Genomic DNA, 20069 nt, shown 5'->3' on the forward strand with positions numbered 1-20069 from the left:
GCTGGGGGATGAAAGCTGAGGCTCCTGGATACCAAGCAAGCTGCATCTATCATCTGCCACATCAGTTCAAGGACTGTCATCTGTACTTCTTTGCTCCCTGGCATCTCGTCCCTTGACCTACCCAGAGGACAAATGCTACCACTAAATTATTTCTTAACACTTCAGAAGGGTTTTTAGTGACTAGGACTAAAATACCTAGTGAATAATCATGACAGATCTTTAGCTGCTCTGAGTCCCTCCTCCCTATAGACTTAAAAGCACTTCAGAAATGTGCAGGGACTCGGACTGACTCTGACAAGATTCTGAATCCTGTTGTAAGAAATGAACAGCTCTTTTCTATTTTCCAGGTGGCATCCCTAATGAGCAGAAAACAACTCAAGCTCTGTCAATATTATAAGAACAATTGTTGTTTTATTCTTTTTGGTGGGTACAAAAACCACAGTTTCTTACACAGAACAAGATTATAAATAATATCTGTAACATGAGTGACCCGTAGTCTCTTTTGATTCTACACTGCAGACTGATGAAGTACTCTAAACATTTTATCATTTTGTTTCTTGTATTAGACAGATGCAAATCTGTGGAACACAGAATGATGGAACAGAATGAAGGTAACAGCAAACAAGAGGATGACCAACAACTTTTATAAAAAAAAATTCTCTGAATTTTATTACAGTGATGGCATTTTATATCAATTATTGCAATGATTTTTCCCTAAGATGGTTAGAAAAAAGAATTGTGTTGTCCTCTACTGAATTTACATCAGTTAAAAAGCAAGCATGTTTCAATATTCCTCTTTTTCCAAAGAAAATGTAAATAATTTCTTTATTTTTTTTCACAGGATTTACATATTTATTATTTTTTTATCACAGTTTAGTGATTCATTTCTACAGCTGAACAGCTGAGTATTCTTCCATTGTATATATTGATGTTCTGGAGACACAGGTTAGCATGTTCATTGACTTCTATAGCTATTTTTCCCTCTTTGTCAAGACAAAGACCAAAATGGTGTCCTTTCTGAGCATGTTCTTCACAGTTTAATGCGCTAAACTGGCAAGTCTTATTAGTTTTAAGTCCACTCAAGTGAAATTTGTTGCTGTTAATACACCCTTCCCAGCCCCCTCCCCCCAACAAAACTAAATTATGAATTTTCCTGATATAAAATCTGAGTTTGGGTTTCCGAGCTGAGCTCATGCACACACTGTTGCTGATGATGTCTGGCGCATTTGGACGTACTTCCCTTTCTCAGCCAAATTATTAGTTCATCAATGACACTCCCATGTCGTTACAGTCTGTGCTGTGTTCCCATCAGTCACCAACACAGTTTGATTAAGGCACTCAATTGTTTTTTTGGTTTTTATGGTAGGTCCGATGCAATTACAGCCAATCCTGAACTTTGTCTAATTGCAGTTCCAGTGTGCACGGCCTTCGGGCAGTCGGGAGTCAATACGCGTCCGTTTTCTCCCACACTCCCTGTGATGGATAATCTGGCTTTGTTTCTTATGGCTTCAGAAAAGGTAAGCTAGGTTTGAAGAAAAAGCAGAAGAGAGGAAAGTGTTACCATGTTTCTGTCCTTCAACCAACCAGGACACAGCTAACACCAAAAATATTAAATTTTAGACATCTGCATTTTTCCATGTTAACATTAAATATAAAAATAGTTATCATCATAAATATAATACATAGCACTTAAGTCTACGGGGGAAAAAAAGACTAGCAATTCTGAGGGTAAATTTCATTACAATAAATTGTTACTGATTTAAATATAAAATCTGAATTTGATAACGAAATTAACTGAAGAGGTAATACCTTCATTTAAATTGCTTCCAAATGAATTTATATACAGTGAGAAGACCTTTTGGAACCTGAAAGCATTAGCATCTGTGAATAAAGTCATGCACAGGTGTTTATAGGTTTTGACCTTCAACTAGGAATGACAGGATTCAATTTAACTACTGAAAATTGTCTATAAATTGCAATTACTGTGGCAGCTATCTCTGGCAATTCCATCATTCAAATCTAAAGAAATTATTACTTATTTTCACAATGCAAGTATTTAATATCAGGAAATCTGAGAAATGTACTCAAATATCTTTCATATATATATATATATATATACGTAATATATATATATTTCATATATATATATATATGTAATTTATTGAGAGAAAGTAGTTTTATATGGTTTTCTACATTATGTCTAAATTTCCCATAAGAAGGCTTAAATTTTTGTTACTTAAAAATCTTTAGTTTCAGCTAAATCAGAAAAAAGTATCTTGTTTAGGGACTAAATTACTCAAGCAAAAAAATCTGGATTTCTTAAAAGATTTATAGTTATGCCATCTAACTTTAGTCATCCAAAAATCAGGAGCCAAATCTAATAGGAATGTCTCATGTGATTATAAAGAAAGCAAAGATGACTAGTTTAAAGTAAATGATTCCCAGATGACTAAAATTAGGGTAAGTGTATAAGGTAAAAAAATTCATCAAGGCACCCAAACTATATCCATTAGAAGAGATTTCAGCGATAACCATGTTAAGATATTAATTAGTGGGGAAATCTGATTTCTAATCAGGAGAAGCTATGTAAATGGTATGCAGGGATGCAGTCTGAAATACAAATTGGGTAAAAAGGGAGATAGGAGGGTGCATTCACATAGGAGCAAAAGGATAACAAACATTATAAAGTCATTTTGTTTGTTTTATTAGTAATCTCTACATTTTGAACTTTATCCCTCTGAGCCCAGTTTCTCCTTCTGAGGTAGCAGTGAAATCCTGAGCTGGTGTTTGATATGTGGAGTTAATTTTATATATGAGTATATAGGGATAAGGAAAAGTCCTTAAAACTCCCAAACATTTCCACTGCTTCTGGTGCACTTCTGAAGAAATGCGCTAGTCACTTAATATTGCACTGTTATCAGTAGCTCCTTAAAAAAATTGTCAAAAATACAGCAGCTGTTTGTGGCACAGTCAGAGCTTGGATTTAAAAGCAGCTTTCCAAACCAATTACCCTAAAAACTTCAGCTCTCAAAAGCACCCAAATTCAGGAAAAGGCCTTAGCTTACAGAGGGCATTATGGCATTCCCCTTACAATGAAAAAACTTTGGCTTTGGTAAAGGACATCCTTTGAAAACTTTCCCTGCTGTCACTGTACTTTGTGACAGGGACTGTTACCAAACAAATCTTGATTTAAAACAACACCCGGACACAAAAAGTGTAGCAGAGGTGATGAGGAAGTGGGGACCTGGGCCTATACATTACCAAAAACTTCAACTACCTCCCAGCAGCAAATAAAACTCTCTGCATTTGCAAAGCACAGCCACAATGTGCAGTGTGGTATAGAGCCACATGGTGCACGTCCCGAGTCCCACTGCAAATGGTCAGTGGCAAGAAAAAAACTAAAGGTGCTTCAGTGTGGGAGAGGGGTGAGAGTCCAAACCAGATTAGAAAGCAAACTTGGGTGGAAAAGGGACAGCTTGCTCCAGATGTGTTAGATTTCTCAGAAAGTCATCACTGTGTACCAGAGTCTCTCCAGCACACTGATCAGCTATCTGTTCACGGCCATTCAGAGTTTCCCACCTGGAAATCTGAGTGAGAGCACTCAAATTTGTATGGCATATACAAGTTGTATGTAACTGTGCTTTAGATGCTCAGTCTAAATAACTTTCTGGCCATTGACAACACACTCAGGACAGAAAGACAATAAAAGAGATCCAGGATTAAAAAAAAAAAGGAAAAAGAAGGAAAAAAAAATGGAGAACAACACCTCAACAGCCTTCCACAGAAGAACAGAAAAGCTGCAAGGAAATAACTCTTGTCCTCAGAGCAAGACTAACAACAGCTCAGCAACACACCACAGGACAACTCAGACACTTACAAAGCCAGGAGGAGCAGGTCAAACTTGTACTTGAGACAGTGCCATAAAGCCAAGTAACCAGGTAGGTGTCTGCTCTGTGTTTTAAACTATGCTATAGGTAACAAGCCAGGCTTAACTGTGCTGCTACAACATCAGATTTATGGCCTGGATGCAGAAATAATTTGAGGAGTGGCTGGGATAAGAGGGAAAAGTCTCGTTATTCACTGTGAATATTACCCAAACTGTGAAAGTCTCCTTTCAGTAAGTGTATGTGGTTAATAGTGATAAGGTATTTTCAAATTTGTCATTAGTTTTGATTAGATTAGTTGTGAAATTAATCTTGTGAAAACACTGACTGCCCTGTTTCTAATGGGAAACTGGAATTTTGGAAACTGATATCCTCAGTCTGTATAATACAGATATCCTAGCCTGTGTGTGTTCTTTTGTTGTTCAGGCTCCTCTAGTACTTGGGTCATAGGGAGGTGGCTTTGGCACAAATACCTAAGATGAACTTTTAATGTATTTTTCTCTCTTGACTATGACATTGGAAGTATACAAGTCAAAATAAGTACATTGCACACTTACTGAGCCATCCTGTAGCACTTCACCTTTTTTTGTAGTTAATTGTAATAATGTTGTTTTTCATTGCTTTTTGTAGTTTGGTAATTAATTTCATTCATTAGTTATAAACAACAGTATGGGATGGGAGAGCAAGAGAAGGCAGCTGAGCTGGGAGCTGGTTCCTGAGCTTCATGGCCCACTGAGAAGGCCATGGAGAGGTGGTGGTGGAGGCTGGCTGGATACTGGGACAACCCCTTCAAAAACCTGTGGGTTTGGCATGAGGAACTCAGCAGGGCTTTGCCTTTGAGCAGCAGGACAGAAGGATGTTAAGCTTCTCACTGCTCTCGGCATCAGCTCTACTTGTACACTAAGGGCTTAATACTAATGGAAAAACTCCTGCCCAGAGGAAGAGGAAAGGACTGTTCCCTCCTTAAAGCAAACTTTCTTCCCTGCCTTCAGCAGATGCAACCGCTTGCCAGTGCTTCTGGATGTCTTTATCCCACACATATAGACTTGTCCATTAGAGGTAATATCTAATATAGATATAAAATATCTATATAGACCCACATATACAGACTAGTCCTTCATTTTCATTTTCAGCTGCCTTGCAGGCAGGGTGAATTTCCCTGAGGTAATTAATGTTTGACTGTATGAAACTAAAATAAAAATCATGGTAATGAATATTGACTGTCAAGAGGGTTATTTAAGCTATTTTATATTACTTTAAAACATATACCATTAAAACTAGTTGATGTTAGCTTAAAAAGTCAGATGTGTTGGTTACTCATGCAGGTTAGAACCACCAGGCATCTTTCCATATTAGCAAGTTTTAGTTCCAATAGGATCTTTTTACTCCTTGGATAAAAAAACCCAAAACAACAACAAAAAAGGTATCAAAGGTTTCAAAATGTGTAAGACAGACATATTTCTACAGAAATATGTGCAGCCATCATCGTGGGCTCTGTAATGCTGCTAGCTGAACAGGGGTTCATGACTAGCACGTGTATGAACAGATGGCATAGTCCCTGATACAGTTCCCCTGTGCAGCGTGACACACAGGCACCTCTCACTGCCAGTGTGGCCAGGAGAGGGTGAATGGGCCTTGGCAGTCTTCCACATATGAGCATAAGCATTTTTATAAGAAGTTCACTTGAAATTTCTAAATTTCACATATATATTATGCCAAAGAAGCAGAAAGAATTTTAGAAGTCTGTAAATATTTGCTCAAAATCCTAGTGATTTTTTTCTGAATTTTAAAAATCTGCACCCTAAAATGTTAATTATCAGACGTTTTGACTGACCCAAAAATGAATTTCCAAAAATGAAAAACAAAATGCTACATTTTTGTATCATTTAAAGCATATTTTTCCAATAGGAATTAATCTCTGTGTTACAAGTCCCACAGAAATCCAAACTTTAGAGTAAGGTAATTATCTTTCTTTTAAATCCAAAACTCAGTTAGCTCTATTTTTTTATTATAAGAAAACACTAAGACTAAAAAAAATTCTGCACATATAATCAGTGTCTGTTGCACTGGAATAACAGCTGGGTGGCAACTGTGGGGATTGTCAAGTCATGCCACGTTTAGGACGTTCAGCCAATTTGGGCCAGGTCAGTATTTCAATGAAAGCTTAATTTTTTTGTTTGATTATTTTAAGACTGCATTTTGAATGTATTGCACTCCGCAAACTTGATAAGAAATATATTTTCTGGGATCCTTACTTTTATGCCAGCATGGGGACACTTTCAGTTGTGAGCATACCACTAAAGAATTTAAAGGAAGAACGCATCCTTCACTTGCATTTTGCAAAATGACTTGCACAGGATTACTTTTTTTAAGACCCTTATTACTGACAGTAGGGAGTGGACTTGGGAGAGTAACATTAGCATCTGGAAGTCCTGTGTCCCAGTGCACAGTAATGATCTGTACTCTTGGAATCCCCTTGACACATCCTGTGCCTCACATTTTCACTAGTGAGCAAAGTGCACACCTAACACTTTTTTTTTTTCTTTTTACATGGTGAAATTGGCAGCTCTGTTACAATTAGAATATGAGTCCTTCTAGAAGAGAGAAGAAAAGAAGACCCCAGAGAACAGTATGGAGGGGAGAGTTTCCCAGCCAGCCCCCTCCCTCGCGCCCCGAGAACCCACCTATTCCTCGCAGCGCTCCAGCTATCATGCTCAAACACCATTCTCTGCTCACTCTGTGTTTGCTCTGTACTGTATGGTTCGGTACTGTACGGGCTGTGCCTTTAGGCTGTAAGCTCCTCGGGACAGGGACCTGTTATGTGTCTGGCACACTTCACCTACTGTACAGCGCCGTCTACTCCAGCGCTACACAAATAATAAATAAAAAATGATAAGTGTATCTTCAGTTGTTCCCTACAAGCTTTTTTTTTTTTTTTTTCCCTAGGTGGCAACATAAGTATTATATTATTAATCATATTTCCCTAAACTTGTGTTTTCTACTTCCACTATAGGGATGGCTCAGGAAAATGTAGCTGAAGATAATTGTTAACAGAGGAGATGTGTGGCTTGCTATTCGCAAGGGCAAGGGAGCTCTAGCATAACAGGGTAGGGTGCTAGCTTCACTTATAAAGCAGCCAGCATAGCTTGGGAGCTACATAAAAGTTATATTTAGAAGCTCAATTTGCTGCTGCGTGCCATTTCCAAAGGTCATAGAGTTGATCTGTCTAATGATTAGTTGGCAAGATACTCACTGTACAGATGAGAGCAAGTGCATTAGTAAACCATCCCTGCACACCTACTCAGGGGAGCTATGCAGGATGCAGCTCGGCAGCATCAGCTCTTCAGCCTCCAAAATCACTGCATGAATGTCTAAAATACACTAGTCTTGACCTAGGTAATGGGGTTTGTTACTGAAAGCTGAGGGTGATAATCAAGGTCTATTCACTAGTTAGTGACTCCTTGTGACTATTATAGTGGGCAAAAGTTGACCTGAAGCAGGATAATGTGGGGAGGAAAAGAAAAAAAGAAAAAAAAAAGCCACAAAATTAGCATAAAACATGTACCAAAGGGAGGGTCAAGGAACAGGGAGGGGAGGACGGAACGAAGTAAAAACAACATTTAGACTTCTTGTAACAGTGCCTTTTCTTCCATTAGGTTAACTATGGTTCAGTGATGTTGCCTATCCTAAATCTTGATTACAGATAAGGCCAGTATTGAATAATACAGGCTTGCAGCAATTTGTCACTAGTAGAGTGCAAACCTTTCAGAAAACAGACTTTCCAATCAAGTACTTGATTGAAACTGGCCCTCTGGATATATACTTTCTTCATTAAAATAGTTGTCATCTCTCAACTTGATTTGACAACTTTAAGTTGTTCAAAATGCGTTTTTCATGTTAAAAATTCTTTGCAATGCAGATGTCTATTAGCAACATAGAATAATATACTGTACATCTGCAGCCAAAAGAACTGAACCACTTTGCACTGAAGTTTTCCAAAATATAAAGCTCTGTTCAGAAGCAAGCACCACTAGACAGACATGTCACAACACTGCGTTACAAGATGCATCACCCACTCGCTGTAGTAGGCCCTAAGTCCTACCCCTAAATTTTAATACTTTCGGTTCCATATACGTTGTAACCTTCTCTATAAGTTGCTAAATTCTGGGTATTCTGCGAGGAAGTTGGGTTAAAAGTCTGTGCACTCTTTGCCACCTTCATTCGTTTCGCCTCTGCCCTGGACTTGTAACAGAACTCTATCAAAGCCACCAGCATTGCCAAGCCCAAGCCTCCAACCAGAATGTAGAAGACTCCAGCAACGTTGCTGAGACTCAAGGCACTCGTCTTGTCCTGGGAAAACAGAAGTAACACAGTTAACCCTGGAAAACGGATCCCGAGAAGCACAAACCACACATTAAAACGTTAGAAATAGACAAATAACAATGTTTAGCTGAAATTTCATGACAGCTGTTTACATACTTTAGAAAAATTTGACCTATCTGGATCTATAAAATATATTTTCAGCAACTGGTTTTCCTGGTTGGCATAAAAAAGTATTTTAAGTATACTGCCAACATATCAGGATGTCATTGCTTGCTTACTGCAAAGCATTACTTCCATTACATAGAGAATTAAACAATGACATGTCTAGCTCTCTTTAGGGGACATTTCAGCACTGATATGAAACTGCATTTATGTAAAGCTCTTCAGAAGCCGTGGAATCCAGAAATCCATTTATATCAGACAAGACTCTGCCTGATCTTTACAAGAAACAGTAATTGAACTTGTGATAGGCATTGCTGTTAATTTAAAATATCCGGACTGAGCTTCTGATACTTAAATGTCAGGCGAAAATAACATGCGAGGCTTAAGTTCTTTCTTTGAACAAACACTTCCTTCGAAAGTGCACACTGTACCATACACATTGTGATATATTTGCCTCTTACCTATTATTGTATTTTGGTTTTATTTTACTACAGATACAGTTCTGGAACATGCCCATGGACTACTAAGCTCAGTAACAGTATACTTCTAAATATCAATTTATGCAATTTAACATATTTTTTATAATTTAGAAAAAAGGATTTTCTTTAGCAAATTATTAAATATACATAATTTTACAAAAAATCACCTTCTTGGGTGTATTGTAGTAAATAACTATTCTACATTTCTCTATACTTCACTGCTTAGTTACATTTTTTTGACTTGAAATCCATGTGCTTTTTCAGTATAGTTCTCAAGGAACTCTCTCAGGATTTACTTCATACGCTACATTGTGTGCCTTAAAATACTTATAAAGCTTTATTCTTACGCAGACTATATAATCTTTAGCTAAAGTAAGGAGAATACTTAACTTCTGATTGTAATCTCTATGAAATTTTAACTTACGAAGACTGCAAAAAATTTGCATGTTTAATTTAAAGAGGCACTATTCATGGTGTAATCAGTAGATTAGCACAGTGAAGGTTCCCATAGATGTACAGAGGTGATTATAGCTGGGTTCTGCTTTGTCTGTGCCTTTTTAACTGGCTAGAGGTATCTAAGTATCTTGGAGATGACTGTTCCTCTGGTGGCAATTGCTGACATGGTGCTTGCAAACAAGGAGGAGGCAGGACTGAGAAAGACCTGCCCTAATGTAGGTGGTGGGTTGAGGCTTTCTCAGCTCTTATTTACAGGTACTTTGTCATCCTCTTAAAAGGTTTTCACTCCTTTTTTTCAAAGCACTTGCCAGAAAAAGCAAAATGTGTCAGAAAGCTTGTTTCCCAGGCTAATTTTATCAAGGTAAGTAAGTCCTGGGACATGCAGGCAGCAAGCAGTCAGTGCCTGTCATTCTTTCCTTTTAGCTGTGGCTGCAGAGGCTGCCGTGGAGTCGAGTACTGTGAAGAAATGCCAGACTCCTCAAATACAGGGCTGGCACTGACTGTGGTGTTTCCCAGCCATCAGAAAATACCCAGTTCTGGGTCTGTCCCCATAAAGAGAAGGAGCTGTCAGCTGCCAGGATTACTGTTTGGGTATGGACTAGGATAAACACTGGAGGCTGTAGGAACTATTAATTACTGAAGCCTTTCACTTCAAAGCTCAAGTTAAGTTTTCCTTGGCCCTCAAGGAGCCAGGGACATCCCCAAAGGCCGCAAGACACCACCATCCTGGCCAGCAGTGAAAGGCAATCCTTCCTGCTAGCATTTCTCCTGTTCAGGAAACTGCTGAGGTAGGCCAGCTCCAAAAGAAAGTGAGAGAGGACATTTCCTAAGCAGTCAATGGGAAAAGTCCATACCTTCTAGGCAGGAAGGAAACAACTAATCTAGCTTGCTTCTTCCAAACCCAAAAATCTGCTTTGTATTTCTTCAAGAGATGCTCTGAATATCTTCAGGGATTATGTTTGGTGATTTATATCACTGAAGACTTTAAAATGCAATAGTGCTTCCTTAAATTAAAGTGTGACCCCCATCAAGATGGGCCAAAGCTGATTCATTCTGCGTCTACAGCTGCTTATTTTATTTCTACGTCATTTTGTTCATTACTTCCTCTACTGCTTTGTGAACAAGATAGTTAGGTCCCGAACTGTAGCGACTGACCTTACTTCCAGAGTCCTTGGGTCCACATTCACCTTTATCGTACCACCATTTGTTTTTCAGCTTGTCTAAGACGCCTGCCTCACTGAGTTTCAAAACGGCAAGGTTTACAGGAGTTCTTCACGTGGAAAATAACATAAATAACATTATATATGTTATTTTATGTTATTCAAGTAAAACTACATAGAATCGCATTGCAAAGTGACAGAGCAGAGGCCACAGTGGGTGCTATGTCATGTACTGTTGGCCCAGGTTTAGAGACAGACATATGACCGGGACCTGCTCCATCGCTTTAGGTAACAGGCACATACTGCTGGGGAAGATTTGTAAATAAATAGTATGCAATTACTGTGAACCCAAAACTATTGGCTTACACACATTAACAACACACCCTTCAGAGATATATGTGAGACAACTGCTTATGCGACTTAAGAAACATTAATTTGTGTTCCTTGCTTTCAATCTATTTTTAGTTTGTATGAATACAAACTAATAATATGATTTGGCCATAGGTATTTCATTTACTGCCCTCAAAATTATCCTGGCAAGAAAAGAAGATGCTTCCTGCACTGTGCTGCCCATAACCATTTGGCACAGCCCTGTAATAGGAGGTCTGCATGCAAAGAACTTGGGGGCAGAGCTGCGAAATCCCCTTATCCCCAGCTAAGAAGGACTGTGAGTCTTCCATTTTCATTTCCTGTTCCAAAATTATTTTAAAATTCAAAGTTTTTCCTTTAATCTCACTTACGCATGTCAATATTTCAAGGGTCTCAGGCTGATGATAAATTTCTACTTGAAATAGCTTTTTTTTTTTTACTGGTGGTGTTTGCTGTGGGTGACGTAACAGAGTTTAATATTGAAATGAAGCCTATTGCAATGCCTCAAAATCCTGAAATGCTATAGGTTTACAGTGAAGTTGCTTAAACTCATTGAATAATGTCAGAGTATTATGGTAATGCCCCCCTTCATGCAGAGCTATCTAAAAATGTATTAAATTATTAACAGATTTATTTTATGTACTTTCCACTTCAAATAATTGTCCAGTTCTTAATGTGGTAGGCATATAGATATCTATTTATGTGCAGGTGTGCATGCAAATACAATATATATCAGAGAAGCAGGGAGATAAACAGAAATGGCATGTAATAGATAGCCTTGTGGTGATGTTAAATGCCATGATCCTGTGTGTGCCAGCAAATTACTATGGGAAAATTTTTCTCCCACATTATGTGATAATCCATGCATTACTTAAACATTAACTTATGGATTTAAGGCTTAATAATAAATAATAAATAATAAATAAATAATAAATAAATAATCAGTGCAAACATTAATTAGTACAGCGTGACTGAACCTACTAAAATAGTTAGTTTTGAAGAGGAAAGGGGCTTATTACACTCTATGAAATCCCCAAAAACTTATGTATTGATGTATTTGTGCAGGTTTGTATGTAGCAGTGTAATACACAAGTAACAGCTTCTGAGCCTTGTATGCTATCCCTAGCTCTAGGGACCCTGCCTCTTCATATATTCTGATTACTCTTTCTATATCTACCTAAAGTGGGGGGGATTCACCTGGCCTCAATATTTTCACCCCTAAATTATGCCCCACGCTTTGTCTGTCTGTAGCTCCCTGCAGTTAATGGGAAAAGGTAGGTACCTCCAAATGGTGGGCTTTGATACCAATATTAACAAAGGATGATGTTGAGATGCCTGTCTCTTCATTTGCTGCTGAGGAAGCCTTGGTGCCTTGGAGAAATTTTTGACAGCCACAGTTGGGTGAGAGGATTTCCCAGAACTCTCCAGTGATCACTCTAAGTAATGGAAAAGCTTCATCCACTTTCCAAATCCCACACATTTAATTTAGATGCAATACTCTGCTTCTAGAAACAAAAATGCCCATTTTTTTGCTCTTTTCCAGTATTCAAACTTACATTTTGCCTTAAGGCTTTTGGCAGCAGGCAGCAGGCTGTGCAGGTTGACAGAGGAACATGAGAGTCCCACAGCTGTGAAATGAGTGGGTTTTGGGTACTGGCAAGTTGCCTGTCAACATGATCCTCTGCTGGCTTCTAGTGCAAGTGCAAAATAATTAATATAATTTGAATAGCCGTCATCTGTAACATGTCATCACTGGCACTGAGCCACATTCCCATGTTCCCAAATCCCATCAGTGTAACAGGGCTGGTTATGACAAAGGTAAGGGAGCATAGAGGTACTGTTCTCACTTGGAAAATCAGAAGCCTATAGAGTTGTTGCAGATTAAACTGATAACTAGGAATAGATATGAACTATCAAGGCCATCAGCAAGTTAGGAACAAATCAGAAAACAGATGTCTCCATGTCCTTCACTTCTTTATTCAGCACGAAGACTTTAGGCATATAAAGCCTGAAACAGGCAGGAGATTTTTTCTTTTTTGCAACTGCAGTTCCTTTAATGTCATCCTTTCTGCATTGTCTCTGCAAGGAAGCTCTCAGGTTTTCCTCCAGGAAAAACAATCAACTTCACACTTTAAATTGCCATGCTATCCTCAGTTTCTAAGTGATCTCAATGGCAATGGTCAGCAGAGGAAGTTCCCACTTTTCACTGGGATGCAGTAGTGATTTGACTGATGCCAGGCCCTTGTTTCTCCTCTCCATGAGTTTTGGTGGAAAACTTTCTGAATGAAGGCCTTGCTGATGCTCAAGAAAGTCTTTCTTCTGCTGCTCTCTTTCTTGCCTGCCTTAACAAGGCCCTGTGACATTTCCTTCACATCTGACCTCAGCTGTGATGAGAGAGAAGCATTCTGAGAAAAACTTAAAATTATATATTATGATATTTTGAAATATTTTACGTCTTCAAAACAGGATTTCTGTCCCAATTTAAGTTAGTCAGCTGTGATGGGAAATGCACATGGTCCAGTACAAGAAGCCCAGACAAAGGGGCTGAAGAATGGAAAAGGAAGATGTTTCACTTATGATTTTCAGAATCACAGCATATTTGCAATCACAGTAAGTGATTGTAGGTGTAGTGAATTTTAATGTATTTTAGGCTTTTTGGTTTTTTGTTTGTTTCATTTTCAGTAGGAGATTTTCAACAGCTCCTATGGGAGATGCATGTCCAGAGCACCTTGGCTCTTGGGGCAAGTCACTTACTTTGACCACGCCAGTCACAAACTCAGAGACTACAACTTATTACTAGATTGCTTACAAAATCAGCTGGTAAGTAGTCCAACTGATATTAAAGAAGACAAACAAAAAAATTGGTATGGTTTGCTGTATGTGAACAAGAGCAATGTACTGAAGTCACATACAGGGGATAAATTCAGCATTTATAATTAAATTTTCCATTAATTTCAGTTTTTGTGTCCTTAATATGGCAGTGGAAAATTACAGATCTGGGTTTTTTTCAATTGCTTAGTGATTCCTGAATTACTAATGTTGGGCTAAATCTTCAATTAGCGTAAACTGGCACAGTTTGTGAAAATCAGTAGTTTTTTTTCCAGTGTACAGCTGCTGAGAATCTCTGTTGTATATAAACAGGATCCAACTGCCTCAAGTTCATGTAAGGATAACATATGAGAAATAATAACTAAAATTACTCTTTATCTATGTGTCTTAGTTTAGTCACCCCAGGACACTATGGTGAATAATTTGCTTCACGTAGCCATAGTCCAAAACTGCTGTGTGACAGCACAGGAGACCCTGTTCTTCACCCATGTGCTGGAGTCAGTGTTGGCACAGCCTGACCTGGGCACAGGGACACTGGTTTTCTAACTTTTTATCATGTTCTCAGCCCTCCTACTTCCTCTCTTGGCTTCTTACTGATTTCCTCCTATCCTGACATCAGTCACTTGCTGTTGGAAGGGCCATCTTTTAAGAGCCTCAGGCTGGATCTTGAGCCAGCAACATCAGCAAAATCGGATTGCTTTAAAATGGCATTAATGAAGTCACTGTGTTCAGGACAACAAATGGGCAATTATAACATTTGAATCACAATAGTGAGTGATTCTGAAACAAATATAGAATTCTGGTGGACAAGGATTTTAAAAATGCAATCACGGGTATATTTTAGGAGCATTTTCATTACCCACTCATGGCTGAGACTTTAAGTGAAAGGTCAGTCTCACCAGGTGACTGAAAAAAACATGGGCCACTGTGTTCTCCTGAGGGCTGCCAGCAGAGACTGGAAAGGATCTCCATCAGCACAGCTTCTGTCCACTCACACTTTATAAAAACAGTGGAGCAAAGTGCAGAAACTGTGTTTCAGTGCCTTCCCATGCACCACACGAAGTGATGGCATACAGTTAGGATCTGAGGTAACACTTTCAAAAACACTCAAATGACTTGAGGAACTCGCTTTTATCTTCAATCATGAACTACTTAATGATATCACTAAACCACAGGGGGTTCACACAGGGCAGCTTTCTGAACTGTCTTTTTGAATTTTGGCAGATTGTCCCTTAAAGGGAACAATAAATGGGGAGGCTAGAGGTGACCTTTGTAACAGCAAGAGAATGGAGGTAGGAGACATCTTGTTTTACAGAGTTATACAAACCTTTGGAGAACAGCTGAACTCTCTGGAAGCTCCCTCATTTCTGTAGTCCTCTGTATTATCATGAAGGCTTATTGTGGGTCTATACTCCCATTTTCTGAATAACGCATCTCAAATAGTAACAGCACAGTTGCCAGTCAAGCCTCAGGTGTTTTATTTCTTTCAAGAGAAGAGCAATTTCTTATGCTCATTTATGAGAGCACAAAGCCCTGAAATTTAACCTGGAGCTGCTAAAAAAGCTCAGGGTTTGTTCTTTTTAAATTCATACAATGAAAAGAAGTATTCTTAAGCTTCTGAAGAAGGTAAGAGCTTAGTTCAGGACTTGTTGGTAGCTATCAGGTTTACAAAAGTAACATGTAGTGTCCTGGATACTCCACTGATGATAATTTGATAGTAGAAAAGAAATAAAATACTTAGAGCTCCATTAATTCAGCAGAAAGGGTCTTGACTTCAATTGATCAAGACTCTTTCTGAACAAGGAAATTAATTTTACAGATGATAAATGGCTAAGTTACCCTTTGGGGAATCAGCCTGGCTGTAGTTTATAACCCAAGACCAGATGCTTCTGCAGTGCAGACTTTGAGAAGCATGGGAATGCCTGCTCACCTGCATGATGTGCCTGGGTCCACCAAACGTGGCCAGTGTAGATACATGATAGACCTGGAGCTTCCCAGGACCACTGGTGCTGCCTACTCACTCAGCTGTGCCTGGGAAAAACTGTGGCAAGGAACAGGCTCGAGGTTAGCTCATGGCAGACTGTTTGTAGTCCCAGAACCACGGGTTGAGCTCCATCATGCTCTTCATCCTCTGCTAACACTGTCCTACCCACCACATTGTCTACTGTATCCTCAACTGCCTGTGTCACCTACTGTTTATTTCCACTGGCAATGTGTTCCTTCCTTCCTCCTGCATTCACAGGTCCTCTGTTTCTCCATGAACCACACTCCCTGCCTTTCTTTTTCACTTTTCCCCTGCAACTCCTTTTCCTGTTACTTTCCACCACACCAAACTTGCTCCTTCAGCACTTCCAGACATTTCCCTGGTGAAGCCCTACACGTCCCTCTACCATGAGCTGCACCCTTTTTCCTGCTTCATGACTCACAGCACCTGTGGCTGGTAAATAGGGAAAGTAAGTTAAAAAGCATCCTTAGTTGGCTGTCTAGTTTTTGTCTTACTTTGCAACCACTGCAGGCTTATGAGGAGGATATTAGAAGAAAACGGAGGTATTTTAATGGTTTTATTCTCTGCCTGTGACATTAAAAAATAAAATAGATAAATAAATACTCCTCCCCCAGTAATGCAAAAGCTCAGGCTTGAGTAGAGGTAAGTGCTACTGGGTCTAATGTATCTGAACATTTTGGAAGAGAAAATAGAGACCATTTTTGAAACTGTGACTGCTGGCAAGCAGAGCGGTGTGGGGAAAAATAGGTAGAGCAGCAGGATTGAAGGCAAAGTGAAGAGGATTAGGAGACCAATTCTGGGTGAGTGCAGAACAGCCCAAGGGATGGTCCCTGAGGCCAGGACACAGCATGAAAGAGCAGGAGGACTGAAGAAGGAGAGAAAATAGTAAGAAAAAAATATATGTAGGCAACTGCAAAGAAAGCTACATAAACTGTATATGACAAATTAGTCAAATTTAATCATCTGTATCTGACTAGCTCTGTGCCTGCACAGCTACCTGTGCAGCATTCTCTAATATATTGTTCACACACAAGCACATAAATAAATATTATTACATGCTGCCTGGAACAGAAGGGGTATTTTTAATACCTCAGTTCTCCCCCACTTCACCATCTTCCACATTTTTGCTTCTTTTCAGCACCAGGCAGCTTCTCAAATGAAGCTGTGAGAAAGCAAGGAAGTACTGGTACTGGCCATATGGAAGACAGGGGAATGCAGAAAGAATATGAAGCTGTTAACACCTCAGCCTAGCATGCAGCCTAAAATTCCTGTCCAATAAATTCTGGTAAATTATGCCTAGGGAAGCACCATGGATTTCAATTTGTTGGAAAGATATCAGAAAATGTCAGCATGAAGATATTTTAACCGCAATTTATCTTCCTATTTGGATACTTGTGAAAATTGTGATTTGTACTAGTATTGTTTGTGTCAACAGTGGATCCCTGAGCCTGGACCACACATTAAATTACCCCTCAAAGACATTCACACTGATTTCTTTCTCCTTTTCCTCTAATGTCACTGAAGGAAAAAAGTCTTAGCTGGCGAGCAGGCTTCTGAAGGTATTTAACAAGCGTGGAAAAGGCCCACCATGAATTCAGAAGATGCATGTTTCTGAAAACCGGTGATAGATCTCACCCCAGAGACCATTTACGAGTTCCCCTTGGGGGTGCCTGAACAAATGCAAATATTTTTGCTTTGACAGTAATTGCATACACCTCGGTTTCAGCTGCAGGTACCAGCAGTGCTGTGCTACTGGTGAAGCTGTTTTGTCGCAGGTAAGACCCCAGCAGATGCACCAATTACTTCACATACTGTTTACCCGCTTTTGGTGACATTGAGGCTAACCTTGGAGTCACCTCCCCCGCTGCCACATTCTCCTTTGTCGTACCACCATTTGTTTTTCAATTTGTCCAAGAGGCCTTGTTCATTCAGTTTTAAAACTGCGAGGTTAACAGCATTTCTTGAAACGATAAAACATATTTTGTAAGAAACTGCACAGCTGTTAAGATGTTAGAAGGAATGAGGACTTAAGCTGTTTATAAGCTTGATCCACACACTAAATAAACCTCTCATTTCCATATTTCAAAGCCCTTGGCAGCACAAATAATTGTGGTTACTTCCAAATGTGAAAAATGTGTTTCCAGATCTAGAAACAATTTTCAGAACAGCTTGGATTTTAATGCAAAAATTCTATCAACCAACCCAAACTATTTTTGCAAAATGATGATAAAACTCCGCCTGGAATAAAAACTATTTACAGATTTATTTGAATCTATATTTAAAGTATGTTCACTGTGGGCCCAGGCTGTTTTTTCAAGCAGATGAGAAAATATATCCCCATGAACTAAAGAGGCAAGATCCAGACTGCCTGTGCTAGACGCTGCCAGTCGCTGTGTCACTACAGTTCTGACATGAAGCACTTCTTCAGACTGATCCTGCCTGAGCTAAGGATTAGGGCTCCAGAAACAGGCCATAGCAGGAAGAGCTGAGAAGGACTAACAGCTCTCCAGAGCCAATAGAAAGCACTGGACAAAAGTGCCCAGAGTTCTGTCTGTCTGAAGCCCTGTTGGCACATCTGTACGTATGGGATGCAGGCTCGGGAGTCCTGCTCCCTTTGCACATTAGAGACCTGGGGACCAGCTTAGTGCCAAGACTCCAGGGACTGCCCTGCTATTCTGAGAGAGCACCCTGTGTCCCAGCCCAAAGAGCACCTGAGGAACAGAGGAGGAAGGTGATGATGAAGGGTGTCTGCACCGGGGAAACCTGGGAACAGTGCGGCCAAACTGAAGCTCAGGCACTGCTGGAAGAGAAAAGCCAGCCAATTAGCTAAGTGCTGAGAGACAAGAAAGTTTTTTGGACATCCTGAGGACCCAAGATACAAGGAGGTTTTTTTTGACATCCTGGGGGCTTTTCTCTGGAGGGTTTATACATGTAATGATACCACTGGATGAAAGACAAATCCTGCTTTGTTAACAACACAGTGGCATGAGCACAACAGACTGAAAGGGGTTCTGTGAGCCTGGTGTCCTCCAGATCATGTTTAAATGCTCTTTTTTCAGATGAGAGAAATACCTGAGAGAGACTTCGGATCTGTGCAGGCAGAGGAGCACTGCCAACACAAAGGCTAAAGCACAGAACCACGGCTTCTGTAGGAACTCAGGGATGCTGGAATTGCGCTGAATCTCAGCCAAGAATTAGGACACAGCTGGTCCTAGGACACAGTTGCTTCTGTGCATGCTCAGAGGTTTCCCTTTAGAGGTCCAGAGAGCATCAGGACTGGATGGCAGCAGTATAGACAGTACAGTCCACCATACAAACCCAAAGGATAGGCATCTGGACTTAGGACAGTGACTGTAGCCACTACATAACATTTTAAAATCCTTCCATAACTAATCTGCCAAGGTATTTATGCAGCCTTCATCAGCTCCAAAGGAAACTTTGCACTTGTTTAAGTGTACAGCTTCCTATCTGTATTACTAAGACCCTAAGCAGTCACGTATCCTAATGATACACAACTACATCAGAATCAAGAAAATTTTATCTTCCTATTTTTATGTTCAGAGGTCCCTAGTGCATCCATGCTCATCAGACACATACACCCTCTCTGATGGGTGTCTGCCCAGGCTTGCTTGTGGCTCTGCAGAGGCACATGGAGCAGTGGCACAGTTCATCTCCAAAATACTTGAGAAGTGTCAGTAGCTTAACTACTGCCCTTTGGGGATGATATGGGGTTGAGAAAGATGGAGTTCCTCTCTCTGAATTTGTTTAATGCTTCCAAGATCTGGCTGTCAGGACTGAGTGGGATACGACAAGAACTATGACTATCGATAGCATCCTCACTTCCAACAACGAGAGGATGTAACACCTTCAAAGCACTCGGAGAAGGGCCTGGAAGAGATCCTCTAGCAGCAGGGCTCTATCAAAGCATGTGGCACTAGAAGACACTGGGGTTTGTGATTCAGCCTCTCTAGAGATGGCTGATCTCTTGTCCCTAGGGGTCTTTTCTGATCTTGGAATGGAAGTTTTTCTCTCACTTGTTAAGAGAGATATCTTCCTGGCAAACAGGTACAGACAATGGTACTTCACAGCTTATGGGGAATCCTTTACTACACTGGTCTATTTGTGGGACAAAAGTCAGCTTCAGGACAAACCTTTACTGTCTTCTGGTAACAGCTTTTCATACAGCTCCTCCTGGATGAAAGACAGGTCCTTTCTGGCTGGTCATGAAGTTTGGAAACTACTTGTGTGTAGATCTGGTGTTACCTAACTTCACTGCAGTTAGATTTATATGAGATTTTCAACAGAGATAAAGTAATTGCTTGTCTGTCCCTGAAAGTGAAAATGAGAACTGTAGTGGGAGTGATAACAGACTGCTCGTGGTGGATAAATCTTTAAGGGGAAT

The 20069-nt window shown here is 39.8% G+C and overlaps 1 protein-coding gene across 5 annotated transcripts in view; it reads right to left on the reverse strand.

Moving 5' to 3' along the window:
• Positions 1–430: 430 nt before the first annotated feature.
• GRIA4 (glutamate ionotropic receptor AMPA type subunit 4) overlaps positions 431–20069 on the reverse strand; it is a 217097-nt gene continuing 197458 nt past the window's right edge. Inside the window, exons 14-17 of one of the 5 annotated variants that reach the window (XM_088067640.1) lie at positions 10460–10574; positions 8100–8234; positions 6569–6751; positions 1384–1522 (exon numbers count right to left, since the gene is read on the reverse strand). In XM_088067640.1, coding sequence (XP_087923766.1) covers positions 6617–6751; positions 8100–8234; positions 10460–10574 — 385 coding nt within the window. In that variant the 3' untranslated portion in view covers positions 1384–1522; positions 6569–6616. Of the gene's footprint in view, positions 1523–6568; positions 6752–7986; positions 8235–10459; positions 10575–17512; positions 17628–20069 lie in introns of all 5 variants that reach the window. The other 4 variants (XM_005516223.3, XM_005516224.3, XM_088067644.1 and 1 more) reach the window with 4 other exon arrangements.

The sequence above is a fragment of the Pseudopodoces humilis genome, chromosome 2, assembly GCF_049639895.1.
Source record: "Pseudopodoces humilis isolate 2021_Gansu_Grassland_sample_001 chromosome 2, ASM4963989v1, whole genome shotgun sequence".
Taxonomy (NCBI): Eukaryota; Metazoa; Chordata; class Aves; order Passeriformes; family Paridae; genus Pseudopodoces; species Pseudopodoces humilis.